Raw genomic sequence first — 16,063 nt, 5'->3', positions numbered from 1 at the left:
ATCATTCCATTGTATGGATAGACCCCATTTTATTTATCTGTTCATCAGTTGATTGACTTTTGGGTTGTTTTGGCTGTTAAGAATAATGCTGCTGTGAACGTTTGTGTACAAGTTTTTGTGTAGATGTATGTTTTTATTTCTCTTGGATATATACCTAGGAGTGGAATTGCTGGATCATAGGATAACTCTGTATTTAACCATTTGAGGACTAGTCAGACTGTTTTCCAAAGTGGCTGCACCATTTTACATTGCCACCAGTAGTGTCTTACTCCACATCCTTGCCAACACTTGTTTTTATCTCTTGATTGTAGCCGTTCTAGTGGATGTGAAGTGATATCTCTCTCTGGATGAAGAATGACATTGAGCATCTTTTCATGCTCTTACTGTCCATTTGTATATCTTCTTTGGAGAAATGCCTATTCAGATACTTTGCCATTTTTTAAAAAAAATCGTTGAGTGGAAAGAGTTCTCTGTGTATTCTAGACACAGGTTCCTTATCAGACATATGATTTGTAAATATTCTTTTCCCAATCTGTGGCTTGTCCTTTTATTTTCCTAATGGTATCTTGCGAAGCAAAAAAGTTTAATTTTGCTGTTCCGTTTATTTTTTCTTTTGTTGCGTGTGCTTTTGGTGTCATATCTAAGAAACCATTGCTTAATCCAAGGTCATATTAATTTTTTTATTATTATTATTATTATTGGCCACGCCGTGTGGCTTGTGGGATCTTAGTTCTCAGATCAGGGATTGAACCTGGGCCCTGGCAGTGAAAGCGCAGAGTCCTAACCAGTGGACTGCCAGGGAATTCCCTATATTACAGTTTTATTTCTTATATTTAGTTCTTTCGTCCAATTTGAGCTAAGTTTTGCATATGATATGGGGTAGGGGTTCAAATTCATTCTTTTGCATGTGAATATCTAGTTGTCCCAGCACCATTTGTTGAAAAAACTATTCTTTCCCCCATTTAATTGTTTTAGGTTCCCTGTCAAAATTCAACTGACTGTAAGTGTGAGGGTTTATTTCTTTACCAATTCTGTTTCACTGATTTGTATGTCTAGCCTAATGCCAATACCACACTGTCTTGATTATTATAGTAAGTATTTGAAATTGGATAGTGAGAGTTCTCCAACTTTGTGCTTTTCAGTTTTATTTGTTTTGATTTCAAGTTTTAAGGATTGTGTTCTTAAAATTTAATTTTTTACTTATATAAAATATTAACACAGTCCTAAAGTTGAGTCTACAAAACAAGCTACATTCAAAGAAGTCTAGTTCCTGTCCCTATCTCCTCTACCTTGTTCCTATAGGTAAACATCTTGTTTAATGGCTTATTTGTCTGTTTTTAAAAATAGAAGCAAATACGTGTATGCACATATCTCTCTCTCTATGTGTGTGTGTGTTCTTATCTCCGTATTTTCTTAGATAAGTGGTAGCATACTACTTACTCTTTCCTCCACCTTGCTTTTTTCACTTAATATATTCTGGTGATTACTCTGTAGTCGTATGTAGAGATATTATTTCTTGTTTCTTCTTACAGATTGTGTGAATGTGCAGTCATTTATTCAGCCAATTCTTTATTGGGATTACTTCTAGTCCTTTGCTATTACATATATTTCTCTTGTAAATAGCCTTCTGCATATGTCTTTTTATATTTTTGTTAGTGTATCCTTGGATAATTTGGAAGTGGGATTACCGGGTCAAATGTGATTTTGCAAAACACCCCTTCTTTGGGGTTGTGCCATTTTGTCACCCCACCAGCATTGTATGAGGTGCCTGTTTTCCCATAGTCTTGTTATCAAAACACGTTATTGAACTTTTGTATTTTTCCCATCTGATAGGCAAGAAATCATGTCTTTGTGTGGCTTTAACTTACAGATGTCTCACGAACAAGGTTGAACATTTTTTTTCAATATGATTAAGAGTCAGTTGCATCTATTTCTTTGAACTCTCATAGCTCAATCCATTTTTACAGTGGTTTACTGGTCTTTATTATTTTTTAAAAATCTGTATATATTGGATGTATTAACATTCAGTCACTGATGGATCAATGCTGTGGGTAGCTGTAGTTTACTGGGCTGAGAGACCCCTTGTAAGAAAAAGTCTGGATTCATGGTTTTGATCTTTGACTGCTGACAGCTTTTAAGCCTCCCTTCTACCTCTTCTGCCCCACATGTGGCTCTCGGGTGGATCTGAAAATGGCTGGAGAGAGCAAGGAAAGGAGACTTGTTTGGGGTTTCTCTGTTGCTTGGGGGTGGGGCTGGGGCGAGGGTTCCAGCTCCCCGTTTGAACTTCTGTCAGCACCGAAGGAGGGAGCACCTGGCTTGCTCAAGTGCTCCTTCTCTGCCCTCGTTAGCCATCATCTTCCCTGTGGGCGCCACCCAACCACTCTGGGACACTGTGGGCCGACAGTCTCTCTCCACTGTGTGAAGTCCAGGCCAGGTCTCTAGCTGTGGGTTTGAGCCTATTATACTTTGAAGAAAGGAGATCAGGAGGGAAAAAGAAGAATGAAATTAGGGGAGAATGCCTTTCTATGTATAAAATAGCTGGCAAATGGGCTTTCAAGACATTTCTGACAAATGTTTGACAAGGCAAGGAGGCTGCATGGATGGCCAACAGTCCTGGGTCAGCATTATTTCCAGGATGCTCTTGGGGAGAAGGCTCATTCATTTATAGGGTACTTTGTCTTTGATCCTTCATCTATCAAAGGAAAATAAGTCTGCCTTAGGGTCCACTATAATCCTTTGTTTCAAGGCCAGTTAGAAGTCTCGTGCTGGCTAAGGAAAGATTTTTGACTTTATCAGTTTAGAATAGAGTTTAGGGCTTTGATTTGAGTGTTCTTTGTGTTAGACTTGAGGCTTTTGAATTGTGAAACTGTTTTGAGAGCAGAAAGCATAAAAATTTCAATCTCAGTAAGGATTGGGTGTAAACATTTTAAGTGCAATTGGGACTTGAAGCTACGTTACATGTAAAATGAAATGATTACCTGATTTCCATTGATATTGGTAAATTTGCAATGAATAAAGAAAGTAGCAAGAGGTTCCTGGATACGATTCTTGAAGAGCCACCAAGAGATCTTAAATCTCACTGAAACGCTTTCTCAAGATGTCTGTCTTCTTATCTCTAGTATGATGAGATTAATGGTGTTAGTTTTTCTTTTTTGCTGTTTCCTACCATGATCGTGTATTACTTTTGCATCCGTTCATTAAAAGTGCTCGACAGATTTTTACTTTGATAATTTTGATAGTTATCTTTTGAATTTTTAGTAAATTTTGCATATTTTTGGAAATAGAAGGAATTCATATAATTTTCATGTCATAATTAAGTATTATGCCGTTAGTTCTTTTGCCCTATTGTAATTTACATACTCTTTTAAAAGCTGTTTGTATGTTGCTTTTAGCCACACAATTCGTAGTTGCTTTGATGAATAATTATATTTGTGGTTATATGGTAGGAGTTGCTGAGTGAAAAAAATGGTGATTCATTTACATATAAATATAAAAGCTGCTCTAGATAAGTAATTCATGATTTATTTAAACAATGACTCTTGACAGGTTCTGTGGCCAAGAACTTCTTCACCAAATCAAAGCTTTCCATTCCAGAACTCTCCTATATATGGTAAGTACAGTTAATGCCTCATAGTATCATACTGTTATCCATAGCCATCCCTTAGCTCCTACTTTTGCATTTTAAAAATCTAATCTTTTGAATTTTTTAAAAATCAGACTAAGAGAATGAAAAGAACTTAGATTATTGTCGCTTTGAAGATTAAGTAAGTTATATGAAAAGCACAATGAATAGCGTCTGGCACATACTACGCACTGTTTTGGCTCTTACTTAAAAAGCAATTTCCTAATTATTATCCTCACGTAGATGCCTTTTCAGTCTAAGCAGTTGTGTGAGCATATGAGAATTTCCATCTTGTGTGTTTTATTTTCAGATTTTTCTACTTGATGTGGTGTAAGTGACCAGAGAACCTTGAAAAGCTATTCTTTATAATATTTTATGAGGCCAGGTGAACAGAAGTTCCACAAATATTTTGGAATTAAGTTAAATTTGACTCTTCTCGCTGCCTCTGAGCTTCGTAAATTTGGCTGGTGTTTATCAGCTGGGCCCCGGTTCAGACTTGCACATGTGGCGTGCCCGGTGCTTTGCTGCAGTGCCGGCTCCATCACCGGCTCCAGAAGGGCTGTGCTGGTTGGTCCAGATGGCTCTGTTTGCGTTTATGGAAACGCTCCATACCTCTGTAAACTCCCGGCTGCGTGTGGGCTCTTCTTCCTCAAGACTGGGCGGGAGACCACACTGTGATAAATATATAATGAAAATATTGGAATATTTATGTAAAACTTTTTTTCATGAGGATTTACAAAAAAATTAGAGTTTAAAATTGCTTGTCATGTTTTGTGCATCATATTGGAAAACTATTCCACTGACACTTGTGAATGCCACCGTATCTGGGATCCTGAGCTGAATTTCGGTTTTTCGGCAATATATTATAGCATTCAAAAAAAAAGTGGCAAGCCTTATTAGGCTTTAAAGCTAGGAAAAAAGAGGAACTATCATTTTGTAAAGAATACAGTCTGTTTTGGCAGAATTCCCAGTCTTAACATTATTGGCATGAGGATTTCTCTCTTTTTGTTGAGACATATCCATGTAAGCTTTGTGGGATTCTCTCCACCCAGTGTTTGAAACAGTTCCCTGGCTCCTCACCTTGGGGAGCTGGTGCTTTCTGACTATTCAAGGGGGACAAGGATGTGAAGGGTCCAAAGGAAAGTTCCGGAGCTTACCTTCCGTGGTTTTTCTTTCAAATAGTAACCCCCTTTCTACTATGATTGTATATGCCTTCTCGCTCTGCTTGTCCTAACACAAGCGTACTCATCTCTGTACACCTAGGAGACTGGTTGAGCTTATGGGGTCTTAGTTACTTTGGCAGATAGGCCCCTGCTTTTCAGTGGGAAACAACGGCTGAAGCAAAGATAAGCCTTTTCAAGCCTCTCCCTTTCTTCCTTTCTATCTCATCTGGTTCCAGCCTTCCCTAGTTGCTAGTTTTATCTGAAAACATCATTCAGCGAGTATTTACTGAGCTTACTTGTGTTTTCCCAGGAGGGAATTCTCAAGCAAAGTTTTGATACAACATTTGCAACTTGAAAAGTTCAAGGTTTTTCCTTAAAGCTGAGAAATGAAGTGCTTGTATCTGAGCTTGGGTAACTGAATAATGGCCAGGACACCGGTGAAAGGGCAGGGCCAGCCCTTCCTCTGACTGTTTTGAGCACCAGGTCCGGGGCTGTTCACACAACTCATTTACTGAATGACTGTCAACTAAGTGTGAATTGTGGGCATCGTTTTCCTTTTTGTCCCATAGTGTGTTTTACTTGTGTAGTCTGTTGTAAAACAGATCTATTGGAGAATCTGAAGAATTTCAATTTTTATTTATAAAGTGCCACTCATGCTAGTGGTGTCGATTTTTCTTCCTCCGTGTGGCCCCCTGAGATTTTATATGGGTTTGGGGACCCTGCAGGGCCTCCACCAGAGAGCCTGGGAGTCATGTTTGCATGTTTGAGGCTGAGTAACTTTCCTTCTGAGCCCCGTGTTAGGCGCTCATAACATCTGCTTTCCTTAGGGAATTGAGCGATGCTGACTGTGATGGAGCCCTGAGCCTGCCGGAGTTCTGTGCTGCGTTTCATCTCATTGTGGCCCGGAAGAACGGCTACCCACTGCCTGAGGGCCTGCCTCCAACTCTGCAGCCAGAGTACCTGCAAGCAGGTAATGCCTCATCATAAATCCTAAACCTTAGGCGTTTCCTTCCAGACCTTGGAAGAGAGTTTTGTTCCTTAAGATGTTGTCCAGACACTTTGTGGAGTCCTTTGTATACACAGTTACTGTTCATTAACTGATATTAGACTCTCACAACTTATAATGTGAGGCATAGGGATGATCTAGCAAATGTGAGTCATCTCTTATCTCCATTCTAGTACTGTCTGGATGGATTTGAACCAAAGCCACGTAACCCTTTCATGAAAATTGTGGACCAGGCAACTACTGAATCCCCAGCTGATAAAAAATTAGGAGGAAGATCTTCCTGTAGAGCCAATGCTGACTTAGCATCTTTAGGCCCAGCCCGATGTCCCCGAGTGGCCTTGGGCAACGGAATGGACTAGGAGTCCTGTACCTAATGAAAAAGTTTAAAAATTACATGCAGTGAAATGTATGAAAGGCTCCGATCTTAAATGTACACTCGATTTTTAAAATATGTATCCACCCATGTAACTGCAATCAGATATAGAACATTCTAGCACGCCAGAAAGTTAGAATAGAGCTCTCTTTGTCTTTCTCATTAATAAAACAGTTACCCCCAAATCCTTTGGATAGGAAAGAGTCATGGTGAGTCCAACCTTTGTATTAACTTCTTTGGAAGATTGAAAAAATTAATAGTGTCTCTTGCCCTTTCAAAGGCAGTGGGCTGATTTCTGATGTGAATTTTATTATTCACAGAAGTATAGCCTTCATCGAAAGGGTCCAGAAATAGCTGGTGCTTTCAACAGACTTTCTCACTTTTTAGAGAGGGCCTCTAAAACATGAGAGCTTAGTCATTGATGATTATTGGCAGGAGGGAACCAGTGTCTAAAGAAAATGTGATTAGTCATGAACAGATCATAAATTTCCTGGTTAGATCTGGAAAGGCCTTAGATTATCTTGTCTTGTCTCCTCCTCATAACGACACTAGATTCAAAGTACCCAGTGACTTATCTAAGTCAGTCTTCGGGTCTCTGACTCTTAAATAAAAAGTCTGTCATTCTGTGTTAGGTAGTGACGGGGTGAAGGCTCAACCAAAAGGAAGAGACTAAGTATGTGGCTGGTGCCAGGGACCGGTGAACATGTTGGGGGAAGCATGACCCATTCTGGAATCTTGCCCAGAGGCCCTCAGATAATGTACAAAGGGGAGGGTTCAGAGAGCAAAAGCTATTACTTGTTTCAGAGCTTGGACTTTGCTAATAGCAGCTGCTTTCTGACTCCAGCGGGCCGTAACTCCAGCGTGTTCCCCTTCCTTACAGTCTGGGGGAGACCCTCAGGGGTCCCCAGGAACTAGTTTGCAGTTGGGCAGCATGACGCACTGCTCTGTTTCCTCTTTAGTGTCTCTCTCTGTGTCCCTGTCTCTGTCTCGCTGTCTCTCCTCCCTCTCTTTCCTGTTTGGGGTCTTGAGGAATGCTGTTTCCTTGTTCTTATGTGGTGTGGCTATGGAACCTAGGCTGGGTGTCATGACTTCTTATTTGAGGAGTCACTTTGTAGGTGTTCAGGTGTTTCACGGAGTGTTTCAAAAGTCACTGATGAAATTTTTAAAGGTCTGAAAGCCCTGAGCAAAAAGCGTATTAACAAAAGAGAAATAGCCTCTTGATTCCTTTACTGCTGCAAATGGCTGCTTTTACCTTGCTTACGCAGTACAGGGGAGTCTAAAAAATAGAGCCTTAGTCAAGAGCATCTCCCTTTATTTTGAATGAAGTCCACCCCCCATTTCTTAATGGCCTTTTATGGAACATGCATTTATATAGAGACAACTGAAGAAGAATCCATCATATACCCTTCAATTAAACAAAAATTGCACATCATTTCCAGAGTTTGTGGGATTAATCTTAAGTAATAATTAAATAGTTCTAACAAAAACCATGAGAGACCTCATAAAACCCCATTAAACTTAGTGATAGTATGGCAAACCCTAAGGGTTTAGTAGTTGACTTTTAAATGGTTTATTAACCTTGTTTATTTTTGTATTTGGTTCAAGAAAATGGCCAGAACTCTTTGGGTCTTCTCTGTGCTTTTTAATTGTTTTAAATACATTTATTTATTTAATTTTTGGCTGTGTTGGGTCTTTGTTGCTGCGAGCGGGCTTTCTCTGGTTGCGGCGAACAGGCTTCTCATTGCGGTGACTTCTCTTGTTGCGGAGCACGGGCTCTAGGCACGCGGGCTTCAGTAGTTGTGGCATGCGGGCTCAGTAGTTGTGGCTCGCGGGCTCTAGTGCAAGGCTCAGTAGTTGTGGCGCAAGGGCTTAGTTGCTCTGCGGCATGTGGGATCTTCCTGGACCAGGGCTCGAACCCACGTCCCCTGTGTTGGCAGGTGATTCTTAACCACTGTGCCACCAGGGAAGTCCCTGCCAATCTATTTTTAACATTTGATTCAAAAAAATGTTTTTAAACATGGCACTAAAATTTTGATTTCTTAATAGCTGGTCTTGACAAATTTGATTTGTAGCTTCTGTTTACTGTCTACCCCAGTCTGCTTTTCCTCTTTGGAATAATGACAATTTTCCTAGTTGTTGAGACATTTTTTTTTTTACTTACTTTGTGACAAAAGTGGTGAAACAGAATCTGTTTCTAAGAAATAGTGTGAGTGTTCAGTGTTAGCTTACCAGGTAGGATGGTTTTTCTTATGCTGATCCACTCAGCTACCCAGCTAACAGCTGCTGTCACTATACTATGTTGGAAGAAACCCATAATGTGATTATCTCATTGTTATAAATCAGGAAGAACTTGTGTTCTTATTTTTGTTATTCCTGCTAACCAAAAGAAATGAGTACTTCATAAAGCTTTCTTCGGCACATATCATTGTAAGATCTTGTCTATTTACTTCCAGTAGTAATAGCTAAAATGAAGTATTTCCTCAGTTAATGTTTATGGTATTCAAACTATCACCATAGTTACTGCCATTTTAAAATGCTGCTAGTAGCTTAGTTGAAACTGAAGTATTGTGATAGTGATGGTTAAGGTGGAAAATGACTTCTGTGTTACAACATGAAATGCTGACAGCATGGACCTTCCAGCAGGAGTGCTGGCAGTTCAAGCCCCTGCTCTTCATTTACTGGCTCTCTGACCTTGACTAAGGTGCTTACCTTCGCTGCTCCTTAGTTTTATTGCGTGTAAAGTGGGCATGGCAGAAGTACTAGCTTGTACACGTAAAGAACTTGAAATACTACCTCACCGTGATTAGTGCCATCTCTCGCATATAGGAGCTGGCTGATTTTGTTGCTCTATTTACCAAGCACAGAAAAGCTGCTAGGAAACGATGACCACCATGACTATAGTATATATTCTTATGCATTCTTTTTGTTTCTTCTTAGCCTTTCCTAAGCCCAAGTGGGAGTGTGCGTTATTTGATTCTTATTCTGAGTCAGTGCCAGCAAACCAACAACCCCGTGACTTGAATCGGATGGAGGTAAAAGATCTTCATATGTTAATAAGTAAGGATGTGTGTACTATTAAATCCATTAGCTGATTGTTCTTTACAAACTCTGGAAAATTTGCTTTCGTAACGATTTCTCTTAATACTTAGTACTTACCTTGGAGCTCAGCATTTCAAATCTAGACACCAGATATATCTATAATTATCTTTTTTTCTCTTCTCCCTAAAACTAGATTTGGTGAAAAAAGCAAAGTAGCCTCTTGACCTTTTAGAGGTGAAATTTAGGTATAGCCAAACTAAGCCAGGAAAACGTAAGCCAGGTTATTTGCTTCAACCGAGCTTTAATTTTGAAGTAAACATTGTAAAGTTGTATTTTTAGCAGCTGATTATTAACAAGGTGTAATGAATCAGAACAGTTTTGAGAGGAGGTTTGCGAACTGTATATGAGGGCCCCAGATCACATTGAAAGCTGCCTGATTTGGATGGTCCTCAAGAGAAACCCGAAGAATTCCTATAACGTTGGGCCACTGATGCAGGGGCTTAACTGTGTGCTTTAGGGGTCCTTATGGTTATTGTTAATATCAGCACTTTCGTCACCGTCACCACCATTATGATTGCTGTGATGACAACTTATGATATCTGCTGTTCCCAACCTGAAAAAAGTCTGGAAATGTTTCATAAATGGAGGTTTGTTCATAGGCTCCTATTACAGTGCTCCGACGTTGCAAGATGATAGAAGTCAAAGGCAGGATACAGGGCCATTTAAAAAATTTCTTGTGATTGTGTGTGATTATTTATTCTTTCCCACAAGGCTCTCGTGCCTGTAGTGCATGTTGTGGATGCCATCCTCTGCTCTTCTCTGAGCGAATCAAGCCTGCTTCTGCTGCGCCCCCTCTGATAACGTCTCTCTTGACCTCTCTACTGCTCTTTGAGTCGTAGCCTCCGTGTTCCTTTCCTCAGCAGATTTCTACTCTTGGGAAGGAGATAAAGTGATTTCAGGTGGAGTGATAGAGGTGCATTCTAAGAGTTTTGGCTTTTTCCATTTCTTTTTCTGTAGAATGTGTATGATGGTGAAGCAAGTATGATTGTCAGTCACTTTTCCCGGCCCTCGGTGTACTCTGGGGTTGCTGACAGTGTACGGAGAAGTTTGTCTGTCAGGCCAGGACAGACATCTCTACAACTGTCTTATGCAGTTGCCCTGTTTTATTTTGTTTGTTTGTTTTGCTTTGTTTTTTGTTTTATTTTTAAATTTTTTTTGCTATGGGTGCCCCTGCTTGTGTAAAATTATGTTGTTGTTAGGTGATTTACTAAAAACGTCATAATTCACATTTTTTCTAGTTAAACATTTTGTTCCAACTTGCCATGCTATCAGATGATCTTTGCTTTTCCAACAGAGATAAATAATGCTGTTTGTTTTTGGAGAAATTAATTACTGACTCACGTTGCTGTTCTTCGTGCACTCACTTATCATCTCTAAAAGGAAAGGAGCAAATATCCAGGTGTCTGTGAAGCCTGGAAATGGAGATATTTTAAACACAGGAATGCATGCTTGGAGTTTATTTTATTTTATTATTATTATTTTTTGGCCACGCCACATGGCTTGTGGGATCTTAGTTCCCCAACCAGCGACTGAACCTGGGCTCTTGGCAGTGAAAGCGTGTAGTCCTAACCACTGGACTGCCAGGGAATTCCCCAGGCTTGGAGTTCAGATAGATCTTGGTACCAGCCCTGTGAAGGATGACTCCGTAAAGGTGTTTGTTGTGAATGGAGCTATAGCTGAGTCAGGTCTTGAGAAGTTTGCTCAGCAGTACATCTTTTTCTAAAGACAGCAGAGCTGTACCATGTACTTATTTCCATCAAGAATTAAAGATTATAATTTCAGGGACACTTGTCTTTAGCAGTGCTTCTTAGGTTACTGGATTTCTTTCTTTTGTAAACAGGCTTATTGAGATAAAATTCATATACCATATTCATCTAAAGTATACAATTTGTATAAAGTATTCAGTGGATTTTTTTATATTGACAGTTGTGCAACCAGCACTATAGTCGAATTTTAGAACATCTTCATCACTCCAAAATGAAAACCTGTACCCATTAGCAGTCATCTACTGTTCCCTGCTTCCCCCAGCCTCTAGAAATCATTAAGCTATTTTCTGTCTCTGAATTTGCCTATTCTGGACATTTCATATAAATAGAAACGTAAAATATGTGGTCTTTTGTGACAGGCTTCTTTCACTTAGTATAATGTTTGCTTTTGATCTTCCAGTTTTATTGAGATAGAGTTGACATATAGCACTGGATAAGTTTAAGGTGTACATACAGCAAAATGATTTGACTTACATACATCTTGAAATGATTACTGTGTTAAGTTTAGTGAACATCCATCATCTCACATAAATACGCTATTAAAGAATTAGGAAAAAAAATTTTTTCTTGTGATGAGATCACTTTGTGTAATGTTTTAAAGTTCATTCACATTGTAGCATGTATCAGTGCTTCATTCCTTTTTATTGCTGAATAGTATTCCGTTGTATGGATACTAACACAATTTTTTGTTGGTCCATTCTTGGTCTGATGGACATTTGGGTTGTTTCTCCTTTTGGGCTGTTAGAAAAAATGCTGCTCTGAATGTCCATGTACAGGTTTTTGTGTGCACACGTTTTCACTTCTCTTGAGTATATATTGAGGAGTGGAATCATTGGATCATATTGTACCTTGTGTTTAACTTTTTGAGGAACTCACAAACTACTTTCCAGAGCAGCTGCACCATTTTACATTCCTCCACCAGCAGTGTATGAGGGTTCCAGTTTCCCCATATCCTTGTTAACATTGGTTATTATCTGTCTTTTTGATTTTAGTCACCCTAGTGGGAGTGAAGTGGTATCTCGTGGTTTTGATTTGAATTTCCTAATGACTACTGATATTGAGCATCTTTTTGTGTGCTAATTAGCCATTTGTATGTCTTCTTTGGTGAAATATCTATTCCTATCCCTTGTCCATTTATAAACTGGGTTATTTATTGAGTTGTAAGTGTTCTTTATATATTCTGGATATAAATCTCTTATTAAATGTATAATTTGCAAGTATTTTTCTTTGTTTTTCCCTCCCTTTCTTGATAGTATCCTTTGTAACACAAATGTTTTGTATTTTGATGAAGTTCAGTTTATCTAATTTTTTTCTTTTTTTGCTTGTGCTTTTGGTGTCATATCTAAGAAACCATTGCCTAATACAAGATCATGAAGGTTTATTCCTATATTTTCTTCTAAGGGTTTTATAGTTTTAGGTCTTACATTTAGGTCTGTGATCCATTTTGAGTGAATTTTTATATATGCCGTGAAGAAGAGGACCAACTTCATTCTTTATTTTTATATGGATATCGAGTTGTCCCAGCATCATTTATTGAATAGACAATTTTCTCCCACTGAATTGTTTTGTACGCTTACTGAAAATCAGTTGACCACAAATTTAAGGGTTTATTTATGGATTCTCAATTCTAGTCCATTGATCTATATGTCTGTCATTATGTGAGTACTACAGTGTCTTGATTACTATAAGTTTCTGGTAAGTTGTTCTTCTTTTTCAAGAATATTTTTGCTATTCTGGGTCCCTTACATTTTTATATGAAATTTACGACCAGCTGGTCAAATTCTGCAAAAAAGCAAGAAGGATTGCTTCAAATCTGTAGATGGATTTAGAGAATATTACCATCTTAACAATATTAAGTCTTCTGACCATGAGCACAGGGTGTCTTTCCTTTTATTTAGATTTTAAAAATTTCTTTCAACAGTGTTCCTTTGGATTTCTTTTTATCCATATTTTCTACTCCTAAATTATTTTATTCTGCTAAGGATCTGGATTACAATCCACGTGGGACAAGAAAATGAAAGAAGGGCGCTGTTGAGATACATTCTCTGTTCTAAATTACATCTGGAGGCTTCATTGTAATGCCAAGAATGACTTGCCTGTGGATGGCTAAGCCCTAGATCAGGTTACCACCAAGCAGTATTCTAACTGCATTCTTTGAAACAGTTTGGAAACAGAAGTATTGCTTAGGTCTCTTGGGCTGTTCAGATTCTGAGAGGTAAACCAGTTAACCTTTTGGAGCACCGGCTAACTCCAGGAATTTACCCTACTTCTTTAAGTTTTAAAATTTATCTTTATTTGATTTTTTTAATATGTTTAAAATAAAAAGAATATCAAAAGGCATATAATGGCAAGTTCTCCTCTTATCCCTATCCCCACCTATCAATCACCCTTCAATTTTTATATATCTTTCTAGAATGTGTTTACATATATATATCAACTATGAATATGTATTATCCTTTAATCTTATCAGAGGACAGAGTCCATGTTAATTGAGAGTGTAGAAGAAATTATAGTAAGTAGATTTTACATAGAATTTTAAACTAATCAATACTTGATCAATTTGGGTATTCATCTTCTTAGTGTAAGTGAGGACTTCTTCCTTCAGTGAGTTAGCAGAAAATTTTGTTCCGCTCATCAGTCAAATTCTCTTATTCCATGACAAGGAGGCTGTTTGAATCAGGGTTGAACACCCTCTACATAAGAGATCCTGGCAAATACCCATGTGATGGGGCCGCTTGTCAGAACCTCTCTCTGCTTGTGAGAAAGTACCTAGAGCACAGGTTTGTTCTTGACTGGAGTCGTGGGCAAATGCTCCACAACTCTGGCTGAGTCCCACACCAGATTGAGATATAATGCGTGGTCTATACATGTACTTCAATCTAAGTCATTATTTTTTCCCTCTGTGTATATAAATTTTTCAATACAAATTAACTTATACCCCACTAGAAATCTAAAAAATAAAATAGTATTAAATGTCAGGGTTTATGGGAGACAGAAATATTGGCAAGATACATAGCTTTTAAAAACATTTGCATCAGATGTGCACATCACTTCATTTCCATTCCAACCCATATTATTAATTTACTTTTCTTTTCCAAGAAGCTATCTATTAAAGACATGGCCGACTTTCCTGTCCCTACCCAAGATGTGACTGGTGATGACAAACAAGGTATGGAAAGAATGAGTTTTCTCCCTTTAGGGACATTTTACCTATATATATTTTTAATCTACTTCTCTTGGAGTGGCTGGCTTCTAGAGCATCTGAGGCCTGTTCTCTGTATATGAAAACATTTGGATGGATTAAGTAGTTCCAGTTGCTGTGACGAAACTATAGTTCATAAAGTGGTAACAAGACCTTGAGTGTCCACAGCCCTTCAGTTATGACCCTGTGCTCACTGCTGACCCTCAGGCTACTCCAACACCTTTTATTGGAATCTGGTCGTACTAATTAGGAAATGACTAGAAGCTGAACGGTTTGTGAGCATAACATCTTGTGTTGGCAGATGTGATCCCAGAATGTCAATATACATGCACATTTGTACACAGGTCTAATCCTCGAGGAAGTTACCTTCTGGAGAGAGTTTCTACCCCTGGGCTTTATTCTCTGTGACTTTGTGGGTGTTGGGTTGTGATGATTTGCTTATCTTACTGGACGGGTGAGAGCAGTGCAGCACGGTGTTCCGTGTTACAGCTAGCATCAAGCACAGGGATGAGTTGGCCAGGGACTTATCTAGAAGAGCAGGAGGAACACCCCACCTCCTGCCATACTTCTATATAATGCTTTATAATCTATCAGGTCCTTCCTCATGCACTGTATTATTCAGTCCTCACAAAATGGAATGGAGGCTGGTATGTTTTATCACATAAAATATAGAGATGAGTAAACTAAAGTTCAGGCAGTATGAATTATTTGCTCAGTAAGAAAAAGAGCAGGGATAAGAACCAAGATTTTCGAATTCTCAAGCCCGTATTCCTTCTATTATCTGATATTGATTCACTGCCCATGAATGAAAGGCTTATCTGAAGGGACTAAAAATCAGTGAAGCTATTTCAGGTTTTGTTATCATGACCTGCCATGGATGTAGCTTTGTATGGGAGTTAAACATGAAAAATGTTTCCCATTAGGAAATAGTAATTGCATGCTCTCTGTTTCAGTATTTGCTCAGGAGAGGCAGGCAGACCTAGATGTTATCTGTGGCAGCAAGTACTCTGATTACTGTCTTTACTAGTGGGTCTTAGCCTTGACTACCCATTGGAATAACCTCGCGAGCTCTAAAAATCCTGAATCCTGGCTGTCACTCTCAGAGAGGTCCTTGTATCTTTGCTCTGGATGTCAGGAAAGAAATGGGGAAATTTGATACTTCCTGGTAATACTCCTCCCAGCCACTAGAGGCACTCTCTCTGGAACATTGAAAATACCTCTGTTCTCTGTAGGAGGAGAACCTGTTACCATAGTTTAGGAGACTTTTATTGTTTTAGTAAGTGCTATAGCAACTTATAGATGTTTGTAACACCGTTTTCATAAGTGATGACTAGGGGTTCTTTGTTTTAATGTAATGTGTCTGAGACATAAATTTTTTTTTTCTTTACTTTTCCCTCTCTTGTTCTTTAAAAACAAAACGAAACACTGCTAGCTTTGAAGAGTGCTACGGATGAAGCCTTACCAAAGGATATGTCCGAGGATTCAGGTAGGAGAAAACCAATTTAATATATTTTTAATGTAGTTATTTCTTAAACAAACAAACAAACCAAAACAACCCTGTAGTTTCAGTGAGAAAACTGGTACATCTCTGATAGTATATATATATATATATATATATATATATATATATATATATATATATTTCTGTCCAAATATTTGTCTTGTGTTTTATTCTAAGGAAACCTTTTGGTTTCTTTTTTACTCCTCCCCTCTTCTCAGGTATGAGAAGAGGGTGATTTCTTTTTAATTTCTGAATATAGGTTTCACTGAAAGGATTTCTCAGTTTGAATCGAGGGTCTCATTGTCACTAAGTATAAAATTGTGAAGGCTTG

General features: G+C 38.6%; 1 protein-coding gene across 1 annotated transcript in view; it reads left to right on the top strand.

The window, feature by feature from the left end:
* REPS2 (RALBP1 associated Eps domain containing 2) overlaps positions 1–16,063 on the top strand; it is a 162,357-nt gene that overhangs the window by 45,283 nt on the left and 101,011 nt on the right. The window contains exons 6-10 of the mRNA XM_060002900.1: positions 3,547–3,610; positions 5,613–5,755; positions 9,102–9,196; positions 14,129–14,198; positions 15,664–15,717. Coding sequence (XP_059858883.1) covers positions 3,547–3,610; positions 5,613–5,755; positions 9,102–9,196; positions 14,129–14,198; positions 15,664–15,717 — 426 coding nt within the window. The remainder of the gene's footprint in view (positions 1–3,546; positions 3,611–5,612; positions 5,756–9,101; positions 9,197–14,128; positions 14,199–15,663; positions 15,718–16,063) is intronic.

The sequence above is a fragment of the Delphinus delphis genome, chromosome X, assembly GCF_949987515.2.
Source record: "Delphinus delphis chromosome X, mDelDel1.2, whole genome shotgun sequence".
NCBI classification, from domain to species: domain Eukaryota; kingdom Metazoa; phylum Chordata; class Mammalia; order Artiodactyla; family Delphinidae; genus Delphinus; species Delphinus delphis.
This window is presented reverse-complemented; position numbering and strand designations above follow the sequence as displayed.